General features: G+C 48.3%; 1 protein-coding gene across 2 annotated transcripts in view; it reads right to left on the reverse strand.

Moving 5' to 3' along the window:
- Positions 1-650: 650 nt before the first annotated feature.
- LOC141072763 (ABC-type organic anion transporter ABCA8-like) overlaps positions 651-16,476 on the reverse strand; it is a 313,983-nt gene continuing 298,157 nt past the window's right edge. For both annotated transcript variants that reach the window (XM_073559970.1, XM_073559969.1), the window contains exons 36-39: positions 11,567-11,707; positions 2,707-2,786; positions 2,380-2,435; positions 651-2,293 (exon numbers count right to left, since the gene is read on the reverse strand). In XM_073559970.1, coding sequence (XP_073416071.1) covers positions 2,258-2,293; positions 2,380-2,435; positions 2,707-2,786; positions 11,567-11,707 — 313 coding nt within the window. In that variant the 3' untranslated portion in view covers positions 651-2,257. The remainder of the gene's footprint in view (positions 2,294-2,379; positions 2,436-2,706; positions 2,787-11,566; positions 11,708-16,476) is intronic.

Below are 16,476 nucleotides of genomic sequence, written 5' to 3' on the forward strand. Positions count from 1 at the left end.
GGTAAAACGCAGGTCATTTTACCTGCGGAGTTAGCAAAATCTGCACGGAAAAATCCACAGCAGAATCCGCAACGTGTGCACACAGCGTAAGGGTCTGTGCACACGTTGCGGATTGCTGTGCGGAATTTTCCACGAGGAATCTGCATCTTTTGGCATAATCTGCATGTCAAAATCCGTGCTTTTTTTGCGGATTTCCTGCGGATTTATTGCGGATTTGGCATGCTTTTTTACACCTGCGGATTCCTATGATGGAATGGGTGTAAAAACGCTGCAGAATCCACACAAAGAATTGCCATACCGCGGAAAAAAAAGCTGCGTTTCCGTGCAGATTTTTCCGCAGCATGTGCACAGCGTTTTTTTCCCCCATAGAATAACATTGTACTGTAAATCGCTAGGAAATCTGCAGCGGATCCGCAGAGGCAAAACCGCTACGGATCCGCAGCAAATCCGCAACGTGTGCACATACCCTTAGTCTCCATATGCAGAAAAAAAATAAAATTAGATTTTGTGCTCCACTTGGATACCAGAGCACTACTGCGAAAAAAAACCCAGCAATAAATCTATGGATAATGAAAACCGTGCCCATGTTGTCAAGGAAATGCAGAAGATGGAACGGAAAAGCTGACGTAAAAATGCCATGCAAATAAAAATGCTTTAAAACACGTTTACTTTAACTTTTTTACATACTAAAAATAAAAAGGTGAATATATTGCCGAGAGTTAAGAGGGGTAGAGAACTGAAGGTTCAATCTTTAGCGTAATACAGAGAACATAATACATGCAATGTAAAATGCAGCTACACATCAGTACTGTAATATAGAGGGGGACCACGCTCCGGCACTGTAATATAGAGGGGGATCACGCTCCGGCACTGTAATATAGAGGGGGACCACGCTCCGGCACTGTAATATAGAGGGGGACCACGCCCAGGCATTGTAATATAGAGTGGGACCTCGCTCCGGCACTGTAAGATAGAGGGGGACCTCACCCTGACACTGTAATATAGAGCGGGACCTCGCTCCGGCACTGTAATATAGAGCGGAACCTCACCTTGACACTGTAATATAGAGGGGGACCTCACTCCGGCACTGTAATATAGAGGGGGACCTCGCCCAGGCACTGTAATATAGAGCGGGACCTCGCTCCGGCACTGTAAGATAGAGGGGGACCTCACCCTGACACTGTAATATAGAGCGGGACCTCGCTCCGGCACTGTAATATAGAGCGGAACCTCACCTTGACACTGTAATATAGAGGGGGACCTCACTCCGACACTGTAATATAGAGGGGGACCTCGCCCACTTTTCCCCCTCTCTGCTCTGCTTCCTTCCTGTGCAGTACTACTTCCTCCTCCCCACTGCTAATGACACGCCCCTGATGTAGTCAGTCCAGGTCCAAGTCTTCTCCCTGGCAACCCTACTGCGCAGCTATATGCTGGACCTCGCTCCGGCACTGAAACAGAGAGCGGGACCTCGCTCCGGCACTGAAACAGAGAGCGGGACCTCGCTCTGGCACTGAAACAGAGAGCGGGACCTCGCTCCGGCACTAAAACAGAGAGCGGGACCTCGCTCCGGCACCGAAACAGAGAGCGGGACCTCGCTCCGGCACCGAAACAGAGAGCGGGACCTCGCTCCGGCACCGAAACAGAGAGCGGGACCTCGCTCCGGCACCGAAACAGAGAGCGGGACCTCGCTCCGGCACCGAAACAGAGCGGGACCTCGCTCCGGCACCGAAACAGAGAGCGGGACCTCGTTCCGGCACCGAAACAGAGAGCGGGACCTCGCTCCGGCACTGAAACAGAGAGCGGGACCTCGCTCCGGCACTGAAACAGAGAGCGGGACCTCGCTCCGGCACCGTAATAGAGAGCGGGACCTCGCTCCAGCACCGTAATAGAGAGCGGGACCTCGCTCCGGCACCATAATAGAGAGCGGGACCTCGCTCCGACACTGTAACAGAGAGCGAGACCTCGCTCCAATACTGAAACAGAGAGCGGGACCTTGCTCCAACACTGAAACAGAGAGCAGGACCTCGCTCCAACACTGAAACAGAGAGCAGGACCTCGCTCCGGCACTGTACTCAGTTCAGAAATCCAGTACACTTATATCATACAGAAGGGCCATTGTGACCACTGGGTACATTATAGATATAGTTTTCAAAACCTCGCTATTCAGTAAAGTGTATTTCAAGCCATCTGATATGTGCTCGGTGCTGAGCGATGCCCCTGGCTCGCATATTCTCCGCTCAGGTGCTTCTTCTTCCTATGGGTCTTGCTCTTTCGCCAGCTCAATGAACACCTTGAGGTAGAAGAGGCTGTGTGAGGACATAGAGCTGAAAATGTGCCCACGCCTCCCCCATTTATGGTAAGACAGGACTAGGTTACCTGCTCCAGGGTGGGCTGAGAGAAGCTGTACTCTTCTATGTTATAGGCTTGCTTAGCTGTGGAGGGGAAGATGCAGATTATTACACCTCATCAGTAATGTATTGTGCCTTTCCCAAATCTGAAAAGCTCCAGTACGTGACGTTGTAAAAAGCAGAGATAAAGGGTCGGCTCCTCTGCTAGAAATGGACTATGTATAGAATTGCAATGGTCACATGATTGGATTGAGCCGCAGTACAACACAAAGCACATAGATAAGGGTGGCGCTGTTAGCTAGAGAGCATTAGACCTGCTCAGCACAAATATCGCTATGTGACTGAGATCTTATACCTTCCTCCAGGAGAAAAAAGGCGTGCGACAAGGTGCCCACATCTTCCTTTGGTATCTTGTAGGCCAGCAATGAGGAGAATCTGCAGGAATAGAGCAGGAGCTTATGTAATATCAGCGCTCAGATATTCCGCGCTGGTCACCAGCCATTACTTACACATTCTGCCCCCTAGTTCTCATATTACTGTTAATATATGTGTGTATTGAGTTTGATCAATAGTATCAGTCCACAAACAATCCTTTTGTCATATATTTTTCAGATTTCTGCTATTTCTTGTTTATGTATCAAATTTACATTATCATGAAATAAGGGAGAAACGAAGAGGAGGATCTGACTTCAGATGGAATGTTTGTAGTCTGTAACCATGGCAATGCATAGAATGTGACAGACAAAGGTTCTAATGGTAGCAATGAAAAAACAACAAAATGTAGAGGGTCTAGATTGGGGTAAAGTTAACAGATTTGGAGAGAGAGAATTTGCTCATTACATTAAATGGAGAGAATCCTATCAAGAAGATGTAAGAGATGCAGTCAAAGATGTCAATAATGTATCTTACATGGAATTAGCAATCATAACGAATCCCCTATGGTGCCAACCTCTGCTGGTAGGAAGGGACACTGAGGCAAAGTTTCTGTCTCCCTTAGAATATTTTAGTATTGGAATAGTAAACTACCGAACTTGCTGTTTTAGGACACATGCTATTGAATGTTGCGTTTATGCTAACAAATAAAAGTTATATTGGGTTTTTGTTTTCTGTTGGCATATCTAATGGTAGCTATGCCCCAGAATGAGCCTCACCTGTCCAGTGAGGCTGTACTGGGGCCACAGGCCTTTTAAAAGGGAGGCCAACATGACGTGGTTGAGGGGACCAGATAGTGAGAGGGTAGGGGGTATAAAACTGGGTCGACTATGGTTAATTAGTTTGGGTACGTGCTGCGTGAAAAGGATAGGGCTAAGGGATTGTAGGAGGGTTTAGGGAAGAGAGATGGGAGGGGGAGCAATATAAAAAGGACGGTCACATGGGTTGGGGCAACCATTTTAGGTGCCCCATAGAAGAGATACCAAGCTCCGTAACCTGCAGAACGGAGGTCAACCTCATGTTGCAGCAATTGAGGGATGCTGCCAGCTCCAGGGGCCCGGGGGGCTGCAGGCTTCGATTCAGGGCCTGCTACAAGGGGGAGCCGGTGATCCTCAGGCTCAGGAAGCCGGGCGACGGCCTCGGAGGACAAGGCCTCTGGAGCGCCTCAGCCCGGAGGTGACCCCCAGGATCCGGCGCCCTGTCAGGAGCCCCTCCGGGGACCCTCCAGCTCCTAACACGCGCTGCAGGCCGGGTGTGCGGGAGCCAAGAGCTGGGAGGAATTCAATTGCAAGGCGGGGTCCGCAGCGGGGGGAGGTGTCGGCCTCCCCTTCAACACAGCCGGCGCGGCAGGAGAGGGGGCCAGGACAGGAAGCGCCTGCGGCGCAGGTGATTTCATCTGGCCTGGCTCAGCGCAGGAGCGATCGGGCAAGGGGGCCTGCTTCCCAGGCGCCTTCTGCGGGCGCGCGGTCGGGTGGACCCGCCAGCCAGAATGACATCACGGCAGGCGCCGTGTCGGGAGCATCTCCAGGAGCCCGCACCGCTTCACAGAGAGGAGGAGTGGCACGGCGGCGGGGACGTGCAGCAGGACCTGGAGACCGCCGATCAACCAGTGAGTGCGGGCGCGGGAGTCCCGCCCACTCACGGGTTAATGTTGATGAGAGCTCAGTGCACGGCCGGCAGTATGCTGGGCCTAGCGGGACAGGGGCTGGGGGGAGGGAAATGCGGTATTATGGACATGATGGCAGGGGAGGGAGAGAGGAAGGGGGGCTTCATGCGGTACGCCAGCAGCATCATCGTGTGGAGTACGCAGCGGCTTGTCCAGGCCGGCTGCCAGGGTCTATAGATTTACAGCAGCAGCCTGCACGCCCAGGCTTACATGCAGGCCTCATTGCGGCAAGGCAGCAGGTCCATCTTAGGGAGTACGCAGCGGCCAGTCCAGGCCGTCTGCAGGGGAACACTGAGCTACGTCTGCAGCATGAACACCCGGGGTTACCAGCAGGCCCTGTGGCAGAATTTCCGCAGCCCCATCCGAGAGAATACGCAGCGGTCAGCCCAGGCCGGCTGCAGGGGACCACAGCATCACCACATCAAGCAAGCAGAGGAGGACAGATCACGGAACACATACGTCTGGAACCAGAGCTGGCGGCTGCTGGGAACACAGCACCCAGGCAGCCAGGTGAGACAGAACCATTGTCATTTTTGCAAACGTCATTAGCTCCTCATGTCCCGGGGGAAGTGGCCGGGGGGGGGGGTGCTAATGCCGGTATAGGGGTAGTCTTGCAAGGTTTAAAGGAGTTAGTTAGAATCTGGGAATCGGGAAGTGGGCAAAGTGAAACATCTCCGGTGGCAGCTTGCTTAGGCGGTAGCGATGATAGAGCCTCGGGTTTGGCCAGTACGGCACAGGGAGCCAGGGCTGAGGTTTCAGTATCAACAGGGGGTTTGGGGTCACAGGGAGAATCGGGGGATCAGATGCGGTCAGGAGATAATGGCGAGAAGGATAAGGAAGAGTCAGTACGGCTGGATGATTCAGCCAAAGGTGAATTGTATGTCTACTTCGAGGGACCACTTGGGGCACATTTGAAGCAAGAGGTTAGGGAACGGATTTGGAAAGGGGAGTACGTTGAGATTTTTTCCTTGCTCCCGCTGGAGCGTTTTAATTTAGATAGGGCTAGAAAAGATGACTCAAAAAAGGAGGATGAAGAGAAAAGGAGGTTTAGACTTATTACCCGCACATTCAGAAACTGGCTACAAGCCTTTGTAATACTAGCCAGCGTGATAGGGGAAAAATCGCCAGTGAATTGTTCCCCTCTGTTCTGTTATATGGATATAATTGGTGAAGCGTATAGAGTCTATGGGGGTCAGGGATGGTTGAGATATGACGAACAATTTCGTCAACGAAAAGAAGTGAGGCCTAGTATTCGATGGGACCATAAAGATATTTCTTTATGGATGAGAGTGACGGCGCCAGCCAGGCCAGCGCAGAGCTATCAGCCTTTTCTTGGGGGCACCGGGGTTTCGGGACAGTCAGGACACTCGGTGGCAGTAAAAAAGGACTGTGCTTCTCTTTCAACGAGGGAGCATGTAGGTTCGGGGCAAAGTATAAATTTAAGCACGAATGTTCGTCATGTGGAGGCAGTCATGGTGGGTCAAAATGTTTCAAAAGATTATTGGATCAAATATTCTGAAAAAACCAAGAGAGCAAAAGAAATTTGACCCTAAAAATTAACTTTTATTCCAATATTAAAAACCTGGATAGTACCAATATAGGGAGCAGGGTACATAATATTTTGGACATACAAATTGTGCAATATATCAGGGCACTACACTCGCCCTAATAAGCCCTAGTGCGTCCCTTCCTTGCCGCGGAGGTTGGCACCCTAATATATGCGATATGGCGCCCCCGCTCAACGTCGGTGACCCTATTAGCACCCTGTACAACCCTAGTCCACGAAGAGGATACACAAAAAAAACACAAACACACACAAATCCCGAAAAAATGACCCCTAATGGAGAGACCATGTACTGTCTCTAGGAGTACACCTAATCTTAACACAGAGTGAAGGGTATATATCCACCCTCATATCTCGTAGTAAAAAATGCTTATGGTTGCAGCTCAATTAGAAACTTATCTCGTAGGAAAAAATGCCAAATGCTGCATAGGTGACAGACTGTAGCTTTCTTAAAAAGCGTTTACACATAGCAACAATGCATAGATTAAATCCAACAGGAGTTCATCAGGAAAACATATTTGCTGATCTAGCGTGTCCAAGGGACATAATAGTCCTCAAAAATCACAATAGACACAATAATCTATTTTATAAACAAGTATGGCAAAAAGCACCATTAAATTCATTCATGGGATGACCCAATTACCCAATAAACAAATTGCCATCCATCAGTCTGTCAGCATAAAAATTCAAAAAATACAAAAAAATACTTATCAGCCATCAGATGATAACGAGCCCAGCCCGACGCTTTTCCCCCTCTTAGATGTTGAGGGTTCATCAGGGGCAAAAGAGCGCAAGGGGTCTCATCACCCCAGCCGAATGATCAATGCAGTGTGCGGCGTGCTTTCTGTCTCCCGCCGGCTCATATTTACCACGTTCAGACTACGACGTCACTTCCGGTATGACGCCGTGCTTGTGATCATTGTAGTGGGACGCGCCCCCATGTCATGTGGCCAAAATCATCACTTCCGGTAGCGCATCCTAATTACGCGCATCACTAGAGATTAGTACACTGAAGTATAGTCCCACCGCCACATCATGTGACCCTAAACGTCACTTCCGGTGACATACCCCGATCACGTGTCTCTCTCAGCGCATATCACATCATCTCCCCACGTGACCACCATCCCCACCAGAGCCACAGTGGGGAGGAAACCACAGTAGGTCGCAGCCCGAGTGATTAACCAGGGAAATGTATTATAGCAGAGGAGGCACATAGCCCGAAGGCAGCATTTATCCAGGGGTAGACAAACTATATATCCGCACATAATAAGACAGTGTTATTATTAACCCCTCCAGGAGACAGCTCTATGTATCCCAGCTAATCAAGTGGTCCAAACATAAAGTGATAAATATCCAAGAACAATCTCTTTGCTAAAACAGCATGAAAAAATAGCATGGTGGATCCGTCAGGTACACTAACTACAAGAAACTAGTAAAATTCAAATTTTCATTGAGGCCTTTAGGGCTTTGTGATTCTAGCCAAAAAATCCAACGTGTTTCCCGTTGAAGGATCTTCTTATCCCAATCCCCCTGCCTCACTGTGGGTTGAACCCTTTCAATAACACAAAATCTAATGTTTCTCATCACCGCCATGGACCAGATTAACATGACGTGCTAATGGGGTCTCTCTTTTATGTCTAATGTCTCCCAGATGTTCCCCAATCCGTATCCGGAGTTCCCGCTTCGTTTTGCCCACATAATCCAACGGACAAGAACATGTGCACAGATAAACAACTCCTGCAGTTTTGCAATTAGCAAATGAGTTCATTTTATACGTTCTTTTCGTGTGGGCACTACTAAACGTTTTTGATGGTACCACATGCTTGCAAAATCTGCAGTGTCCACATCTAAACGTCCCAACCTGCCTGTTTTGTAGCCAAGTCTCCTCCTTCTTATGTGGTTCCAGATGGCTCTTAACCACTAGATCTCTTATAGATTTTCCCTTCCTATAGGTCACTGAGGGTTTGGGAGAAATTATCCCCCTAATATCTTGGTCAGTCCTGAGTATATCCCAGTGTTTCCTCAAAATCCCCATTACTCTCTTTGACTGATCGTCAAAGGTACCTATTAATCTAGTCAGATTTTCCGTATCTTTCTTCTCTCTCGGATTTAGTAGTGAAGACCTCCTAGTCTGTCTGGCCAATTTCAAGGCAGGTTGGATGACATTGGTGGGATAGCCCCTATCCTTAAACCTATCACACAGGTCCCTAGACTGGGCCTGAAAGTCACCCCACTCGGAGCAGTTTCTCCTAAGTCTGAGAAACTGCCCCCTGGGGATACCACGTTTCAGGGGGAGAGGATGATGACTCTCCCACCTAAGAAGACTGTTTGTAGAGGTGGGTTTCCGGTACAAAGATGTTGTCAATGACCCATCTTTTGCAATTGATATCGTGGTGTCCAAGAAAGTAATGCTTTCTCCACCAATCTCATATGTGAAAAACAGGCCCATCTCGTCCTGTGGACGGGTAATGGAGAATCGTTTAAATCCTTTGTGGATCATCTGAATACTAACGAGATGGGCCTGTTTTTCACATATGAGATTGGTGGAGAAAGCATTACTTTCTTGGACACCACGATATCAATTGCAAAAGATGGGTCATTAACAACATCTTTGTACCGGAAACCCACCTCTACAAACAGTCTTCTTAGGTGGGAGAGTCATCATCCTCTCCCCCTGAAACGTGGTATCCCCAGGGGGCAGTTTCTCAGACTTAGGAGAAACTGCTCCGAGTGGGGTGACTTTCAGGCCCAGTCTAGGGACCTGTGTGATAGGTTTAAGGATAGGGGCTATCCCACCAATGTCATCCAACCTGCCTTGAAATTGGCCAGACAGACTAGGAGGTCTTCACTACTAAATCCGAGAGAGAAGAAAGATACGGAAAATCTGACTAGATTAATAGGTACCTTTGACGATCAGTCAAAGAGAGTAATGGGGATTTTGAGGAAACACTGGGATATACTCAGGACTGACCAAGATATTAGGGGGATAATTTCTCCCAAACCCTCAGTGACCTATAGGAAGGGAAAATCTATAAGAGATCTAGTGGTTAAGAGCCATCTGGAACCACATAAGAAGGAGGAGACTTGGCTACAAAACAGGCAGGTTGGGACGTTTAGATGTGGACACTGCAGATTTTGCAAGCATGTGGTACCATCAAAAACGTTTAGTAGTGCCCACACGAAAAGAACGTATAAAATGAACTCATTTCCTAATTGCAAAACTGCAGGAGTTGTTTATCTGTGCACATGTTCTTGTCCGTTGGATTATGTGGGCAAAACGAAGCGGGAACTCCGGATACGGATTGGGGAACATCTGGGAGACATTAGACATAAAAGAGAGACCCCATTAGCACGTCATGTTAATCTGGTCCATGGCGGTGATGAGAAACAGATTAGATTTTGTGTTATTGAAAGGGTTCAACCCACAGTGAGGCAGGGGGATTGGGATAAGAAGATCCTTCAACGGGAAACACGTTGGATTTTTTGGCTAGAATCACAAAGCCCTAAAGGCCTCAATGAAAATTTGAATTTTACTAGTTTCTTGTAGTTAGTGTACCTGACGGATCCACCATGCTATTTTTTCATGCTGTTTTAGCAAAGAGATTGTTCTTGGATATTTATCACTTTATGTTTGGACCACTTGATTAGCTGGGATACATAGAGCTGTCTCCTGGAGGGGTTAATAATAACACTGTCTTATTATGTGCGGATATATAGTTTGTCTACCCCTGGATAAATGCTGCCTTCGGGCTATGTGCCTCCTCTGCTATAATACATTTCCCTGGTTAATCACTCGGGCTGCGACCTACTGTGGTTTCCTCCCCACTGTGGCTCTGGTGGGGATGGTGGTCACGTGGGGAGATGATGTGATATGCGCTGAGAGAGACACGTGATCGGGGTATGTCACCGGAAGTGACGTTTAGGGTCACATGATATGGCGGTGGGACTATACTTCAGTGTACTAATCTCTAGTGATGCGCGTAATTAGGCTGCGCTACCGGAAGTGATGATTTTGGCCACATGACATGGGGGCGCGTCCCACTACAATGATCACAAGCACGGCGTCATACCGGAAGTGACGTCGTAGTCTGAACGCGGTAAATATGAGCCGGCGGGAGACAGAAAGCACGCCGCACACTGCATTGATCATTCGGCTGGGGTGATGAGACCCCTTGCGCTCTTTTGCCCCTGATGAACCCTCAACATCTAAGAGGGGGAAACGCGTCGGGCTGGGCTCGTTATCATCTGATGGCTGATAAGTATTTTTTGAATTTTTATGCTGACAGACTGATGGATGGCAATTTGTTTATTGGGTAATTGGGTCATCCCATGAATGAATTTAATGGTGCTTTTTGCCATACTTGTTTATAAAAGAGATTATTGTGTCTATTGTGATTTTTGAGGACTATTATGTCCCTTGGACACGCTAGATCAGCAAATATGTTTTCCTGATGAACTCCTGTTGGATTTAATCTATGCATTGTTGCTATGTGTAAACGCTTTTTTAGAAAGCTACAGTCTGTCACCTATGCAGCATTTGGCATTTTTTCCTACAAGATAAGTTTCTAATTGAGCTGCAACCATAAGCATTTTTTACTACGAGATATGAGGGTGGATATATACCCTCCACTCTGTGTTAAGATTAGGTGTACTCCTAGAGACAGTACATGGTCTCTCCATTAGGGGTCATTTTTTCGGGATTTGTGTGTGTTTGTGTTTTTTTTGTGTATCCTCTTCGTGGACTAGGGTTGTACAGGGTGCTATTAGGGTCACCGACGTTGAGCGGGGGCGCCATATCGCATATATTAGGGTGCCAACCTCCGCGGCAAGGAAGGGACGCACTAGGGCTTATTAGGGCGAGTGTAGTGCCCTGATATATTGCACAATTTGTATGTCCAAAATATTATGTACCCTGCTCCCTATATTGGTACTATCCAGGTTTTTAATATTGGAATAAAAGTTAATTTTTAGGGTCAAATTTCTTTTGCTCTCTGGGTCAAAATGTTTCAGGACAGGAAAACAAAAAGGGTCAGAGGGAACTGAAAAAAGGGGAGACCCCAGTTCGGCTAACGGAGATGGAGCGTTTTCTAAGTAGTTACCCGGATACGGAGTCGGCAACGCTCTTACGTGAAGGTTTCAGGGATGGTTTTAAAATCCCGTTTGTGGATGTTGAGGTGAAGCTGTCAACCAAAAATTTGAATTCTGCTTATCAGTTCCCGGAGGTGGTCACGGAAAAATTACGCAAAGAAGTGGCCTTAGGTAGAATGTCTGGCCCTTTTGATTCGGCCGAGGGTGGCAAATTGGTGTAGGATGTGGATCAGAGGCTGATACAGTTTGGGGCCTCGAGGATCGCCCCTCCCCCTATTTTTGGTATTTGTTGTTAAAATTGTGATACTTTATATCAATAAAGGCTGCTGTGGCCATTTTATCCAACGCAAAGTCTGGTGAGTAATTTACGTGGTACGGTGTCGGGTTGGGGAGGCCAATCAGAGGCCGGGCAATTGTGGTACAAGATGGGTGAGGAGCGAAAACGCTGGGATCACGAATACCCACTTGTCATGTCGCGCTGCGTGAGGAAACAGCTGCATCATTTTAGTGTGGATCTCCTCTGGCTCCTGGGAATCTTTCACTTTGATCTCCAGGAGATAGTCTTTGCCAAATTTGCTCTTGAGTTCCTGTATAGATCCGATGCATCTGGGAAGAAAAGCAGCCATCTATTTGTTACACAGCACCAGATCTGTATACGAGCGGCCGCACAAATCTTGTCCAGCTTTAAAGAGCACTAACATTTTTTTGTTTTTTGTACTTTCCCATATGCTACCAAGATGTGTCAGAAAATGAGAAAAGCCCCAAAGTGCAGCACAAAATGGTCTATTCCAGTTCAGCAAAGACTTAGAATAGCAGGCACGGCACCGTATAGGGAACGTGCATCTGACTGCAGAGCCCCCATATAATTAAGCTAGAAAGAAACTCTGTGCAGTGCCTCCCCTCCCACTACTCCCCCCAGGTGATGCCATAATTGGGACGCCCAACTGACCAACGGGAAGAAAGAGGAAGGGGCATCCGGCCACACCCTCAGAGGTTAAATTCAGGTGCTAGGGTCGGAGACTTCCTCTTTCTCCCCGGCTGACCCTCAGAAGCTTTTGTCTCCAGGATCTCCCCTGTAGTGATGGGTAAAATGCGATTTTTTTGGTGAGCCGGCTCTTTTGGATCGGCACACCAAAAAGAGCCGGCTCTTTTGGCTCCGAAAACGGCTCTTCATTTCCTATTACCTTTGGCTTTAAATTTGAAGCCAAATTCTGGTATGTGTTAACCCATGATTGTATACCTTTTAGTAAAAATCTACACATGTGCCAATTTATGACATAAAAATTGGGAGGATTTGATTTGATTACACGCACCTCAATCTGCATGCACTACTGTTTGTTACACTCTGTATCCGTCCACGACACATCCATCCAGGGTAGGGCAGGCTGCCAGGAACACAGTGTGTGTGTTAACTTAAAAACAATCACAAGAGGGCAAGGAATGCTTGTCACAGATTGGAGGGGGGTGGGGCTGTGAGTCAGTGCTATGTGCGGCAGCAGGAGGAGCATGCATTCTTTCTCAGTCTCCTGGATAAGATCAGAGTGACTACTGCCGGGAGGGGCGGGGCAAGAGGGGACTGACTGTGGAACGTGAACTGGCAAAGAGCCATTTAAATTTCAATTGGCTCCCTGCCAGGAGCCGGCTCATATGATTCACTATAAAGAGCCGGCTCCTTCGGGAGCTACCCATCACTACTCCCCTGCAGCCATGTCTGAAGCGTTGATCGAGGCCCTGCGGCAGAGAGCAGCACAGGAAGGTGAGCAATGGTTAAAAAACTTTATGTCCAGCCTGAGTGCTCACCTCCCTGTGACCTCTCACAACCCTCTAATTTCACTGCAGGCCTCCCCGATATCCCCCAGGGCTCAATCCTCTCCGCAGGCCTCCTTTACATCCCCTGAGGCTCCATCCCTTCCCATACCGCAAGCGTCCCCCGGGGCCCCATCCGCCGTCCCTGTAGGCCATCCGGTAACCGTTTCCCCCGTCTTCCTCCCCCGTGCTGCCTGCTGCACACCCACCTCCTGCCGGCCGGTCATTCAACTCACCAGGGGCCACTCCCGCTACCTCCGGTGCCCCTCTGATCAATCCGGCGGTGCTCCGGTCCCTAGCCCGATTCCTCAAGCTCCCCGACAGGCCCTGCCCACTTCCGGCCTTCGGCTTTGAACTTCTGGCGCCACAGGCCGAGTAGCCACGCCCACTTCTGTTGCATCCAGAGCGGTGCCAGTGCCCACACAGCAGCGCCAGTTGTCCGGGCCAGTGCGACTTCCGCTGACGTTGCAGCTGGGCCCGGACTATCACCGACACAGCGAGGCCCTGCGCACGTGTCACTTCGATACTCAACCTACATCCCCTGCAGCCAGGCTCCGCCCACTCACGTCACTCTCGTCCCCGCAGCGGGAATGTGATGCAGCCCAGGCCCTGTTTTCCGTGTATCTCCTGCAGGCGCTGCCACAATGCCTGCAGGAGATTACTTGGAGACAGGTCACATACCGCAGAATGCAGCTTGGGAGCGCGCTGATCGGTCCAATTGGACCAAGCAGAGCGCTCCACAGCTTTACAATGTACAAAGTTAAAAACACTACCGTTATTGCACCAAACTTACCAGCATTAACCCCTTTAATTACTCTATTAAACAATTAAAAAAATTTATAAAAATAAATAAATAACTAAACATTAATCCCTGCTCTCCCATATACTGCCATTAATCTTAAATAGAGCTAGGTAGGCCACCTCCCACACCCCACAGCACACCTCCACTTTTCACGGCCCCTTATACACGTAGTGAACCCCTCAGAGCTGATGTGAATGCCTCCAACACATCCCATAGTAGCAGCGGTTCCAGGCGTAGACGCCACAGGACGTCTCACTCATCCTCATATGACCCCCGTCACCATTCCCACTATCCCTCGAAGAGCCGTTCGTCACGCTACCACTGCTAATACTGATCACATAGAACGGATCTCGGCCCGCTAGATGGCGTTCACTGTCCATATTCGTTCGGTCCGACGCATCTAAGTGTTATGATAGGCGGTTGCAAGCACACGACAGACGCCAGAGGTCATGTGCTCCATCAATGACTGACAGCCCAAATGATTCTTAACCCTGGGCTACTAGCCTGTCCAACCACCGTATTAACCCTGGAGTTCCCCCATCGGGAGTCACTCCGGCTCTGGCACACGACAGGAACCAGACGTCACGTGCTCCATCACCGGCTACCATCCTGGGAGATCTATCCCACACTTGCAGGGCTTCTGGCCACTGCAGAAACTGAACCTGGAGCCGGAGTTCCTCCATCACCTGGAGTCAAACGGCCGTAGTAAAATAGCGGTGAGTGTTCTCATCCCAGCGGTCTACGTGTGATAAATCACTCAACATAACAATGGTGGTTCCGCTTGGTGGCAGTAGGATGGAAAGTTCCACAGGCGACTGGCCCTACAGCCCAATTTAGGCTGGGAATGGATGTTTGGCTACCACTGATGATGGCTCAAAATCAGCCTCCCTTTTTTCATACGCGACCACTAATTACTCCAGGATTCAATGGTCGGACGCGGACCAGGGGCCCACTTACAATTTAAAGAATAATACTGCTGTTTCAATGTGTCTGGTAAATATAAACATGAATGCTCATCCTGGAAACGCGGATACCCTATACCATGGTGTACCCACCAGGCAAACAGAGCGCTTACAAGCTGCTCAGCGGATATATTATGGATTTGAATACAGTCTTTACCCCCGTTAAATTGAGTAAGAGTCCCTGGAGTGGACCCAGTGGAGTATGTATCTCACATATAAAAGTGGAATACTTATCCAGGAGTCTGAGTACACCAGTTCAGGTATCATTCCTCCTGTGACACACATTGGTGAATGTTGATAAATCGATAATGAATCAATACTAAGAAAGGCATCTACTATAATAAAAAAAATTAATGCCGAACGAGGCATCGATTACAGAATCAAAATCAATTACACAACTACCGTCGTTACATTGTGCATCAAGGTGTACCCTTAAAGCAAATGGAGCGATTACGAGGCATAATCCCGGTGGGCGTAACTGCCATAGGCCCCTGGCTAAGCTTTTACCCCGATAAAGGAGCTGCCCAGCAGCCATATCACGGTTTTAAGTACGGCTTTTTATCCCCTTCAAATTTAGTCAAATAATCTAAAATCAAATAATCTAAAATCGGCACACGAATTCCCCGAGATATTACATCAAGTAGAACACGCAAATTCCCTGAGATTTTGCATTAAAAAATCTGTTAAATCATTGCCATTTAAAAATTTCAGAATCTCTCCTTTAGGTATTGTTCCCAAAAAAGAACACAGAAATTATTGGCTAACACATCATCTTTGTTACCCAAAAGGCGATTCGGTTAACGACGCAATACTCCCAGAAGACACGTCTGTAACCTACGCTTCATTTAACAGAGCAGATGAACTTGTGCGCGCAGCGGGGCCTGGTAACCCGCTGGCAAAATCCGACATAGAGTCAGCTTTCAGCCTGTTCCCCGTGCACCCTGAATGCTTCCATTTGTTGTACTGTAAGGTGGACCAGCTGTTTTATTTTGACATGTGCCTACCGATGGGCTGCTCCATTTCCTGTCACTATTTTGAGCTTTTTAGTACATTCCTTGACTGGGTAGTGCGTCACAAAACAGGCAGCAATTCAACAATTCACTACATCGATGACTTTTGTCCGTCGGACCAAGGGACTCTAAACTCTGTTCCTTCCTTCTGCAAAAGTTTAAGTTTATATCTCGGCGTTTCGGCGTTCCACTATCGCCGGAAAATACGATTGCTCCATGTAACATGCTCCCTTTCCTTGGCATTGAAATAGATACCAATGAAATGGTTTTTCATTTACCTGCGGCTAAATTACAAAAAACGCTGCTAACGGTTGAAAGTTTCCTCGTAGCGGAAAAAGTGACCTCACAGCAGATGCAGTCTTTACTAGGTGTGCTCAACTTTGCTTGTCGGGTAATGCCTGTGGGTAGAGCTTTTTCGCACCAATTGTCATCGCCCAGCCGGGCCACAGAATTAGACTCAACAGCTCCCTGAAGGCGGATTGGTTGGTCTGGAGGACAAACTTGGAATCTTACAAAGGACATACATGTGTCATGTCACAGGAAAAGCCAAACAAGGATCTAGGTCTAGCAGTGGGTGTAGATTTCATAAATGGTTTTGTCGCAATCTACAAGTACCAATGGTGCAAAAGCAGCTGGCCGGACCTTTGGACCTCAGCCACCTGGGGCCACAACTCGGCTCTGTTGGAGATTTTTTCTATAGTAACATCAGTCAAACTTTGCGGTAACAAATTAAGAAATACAAACATCAGATTTTTAACCAAACACACGGGAACCGAAAAAAGCTTAAACATCATG

Source organism: Dendrobates tinctorius, unplaced genomic scaffold (assembly GCF_039654945.1).
Source record: "Dendrobates tinctorius isolate UK_male_01 unplaced genomic scaffold, ASM3965494v1 ptg000014l, whole genome shotgun sequence".
NCBI classification, from domain to species: Eukaryota; Metazoa; Chordata; class Amphibia; order Anura; family Dendrobatidae; genus Dendrobates; species Dendrobates tinctorius.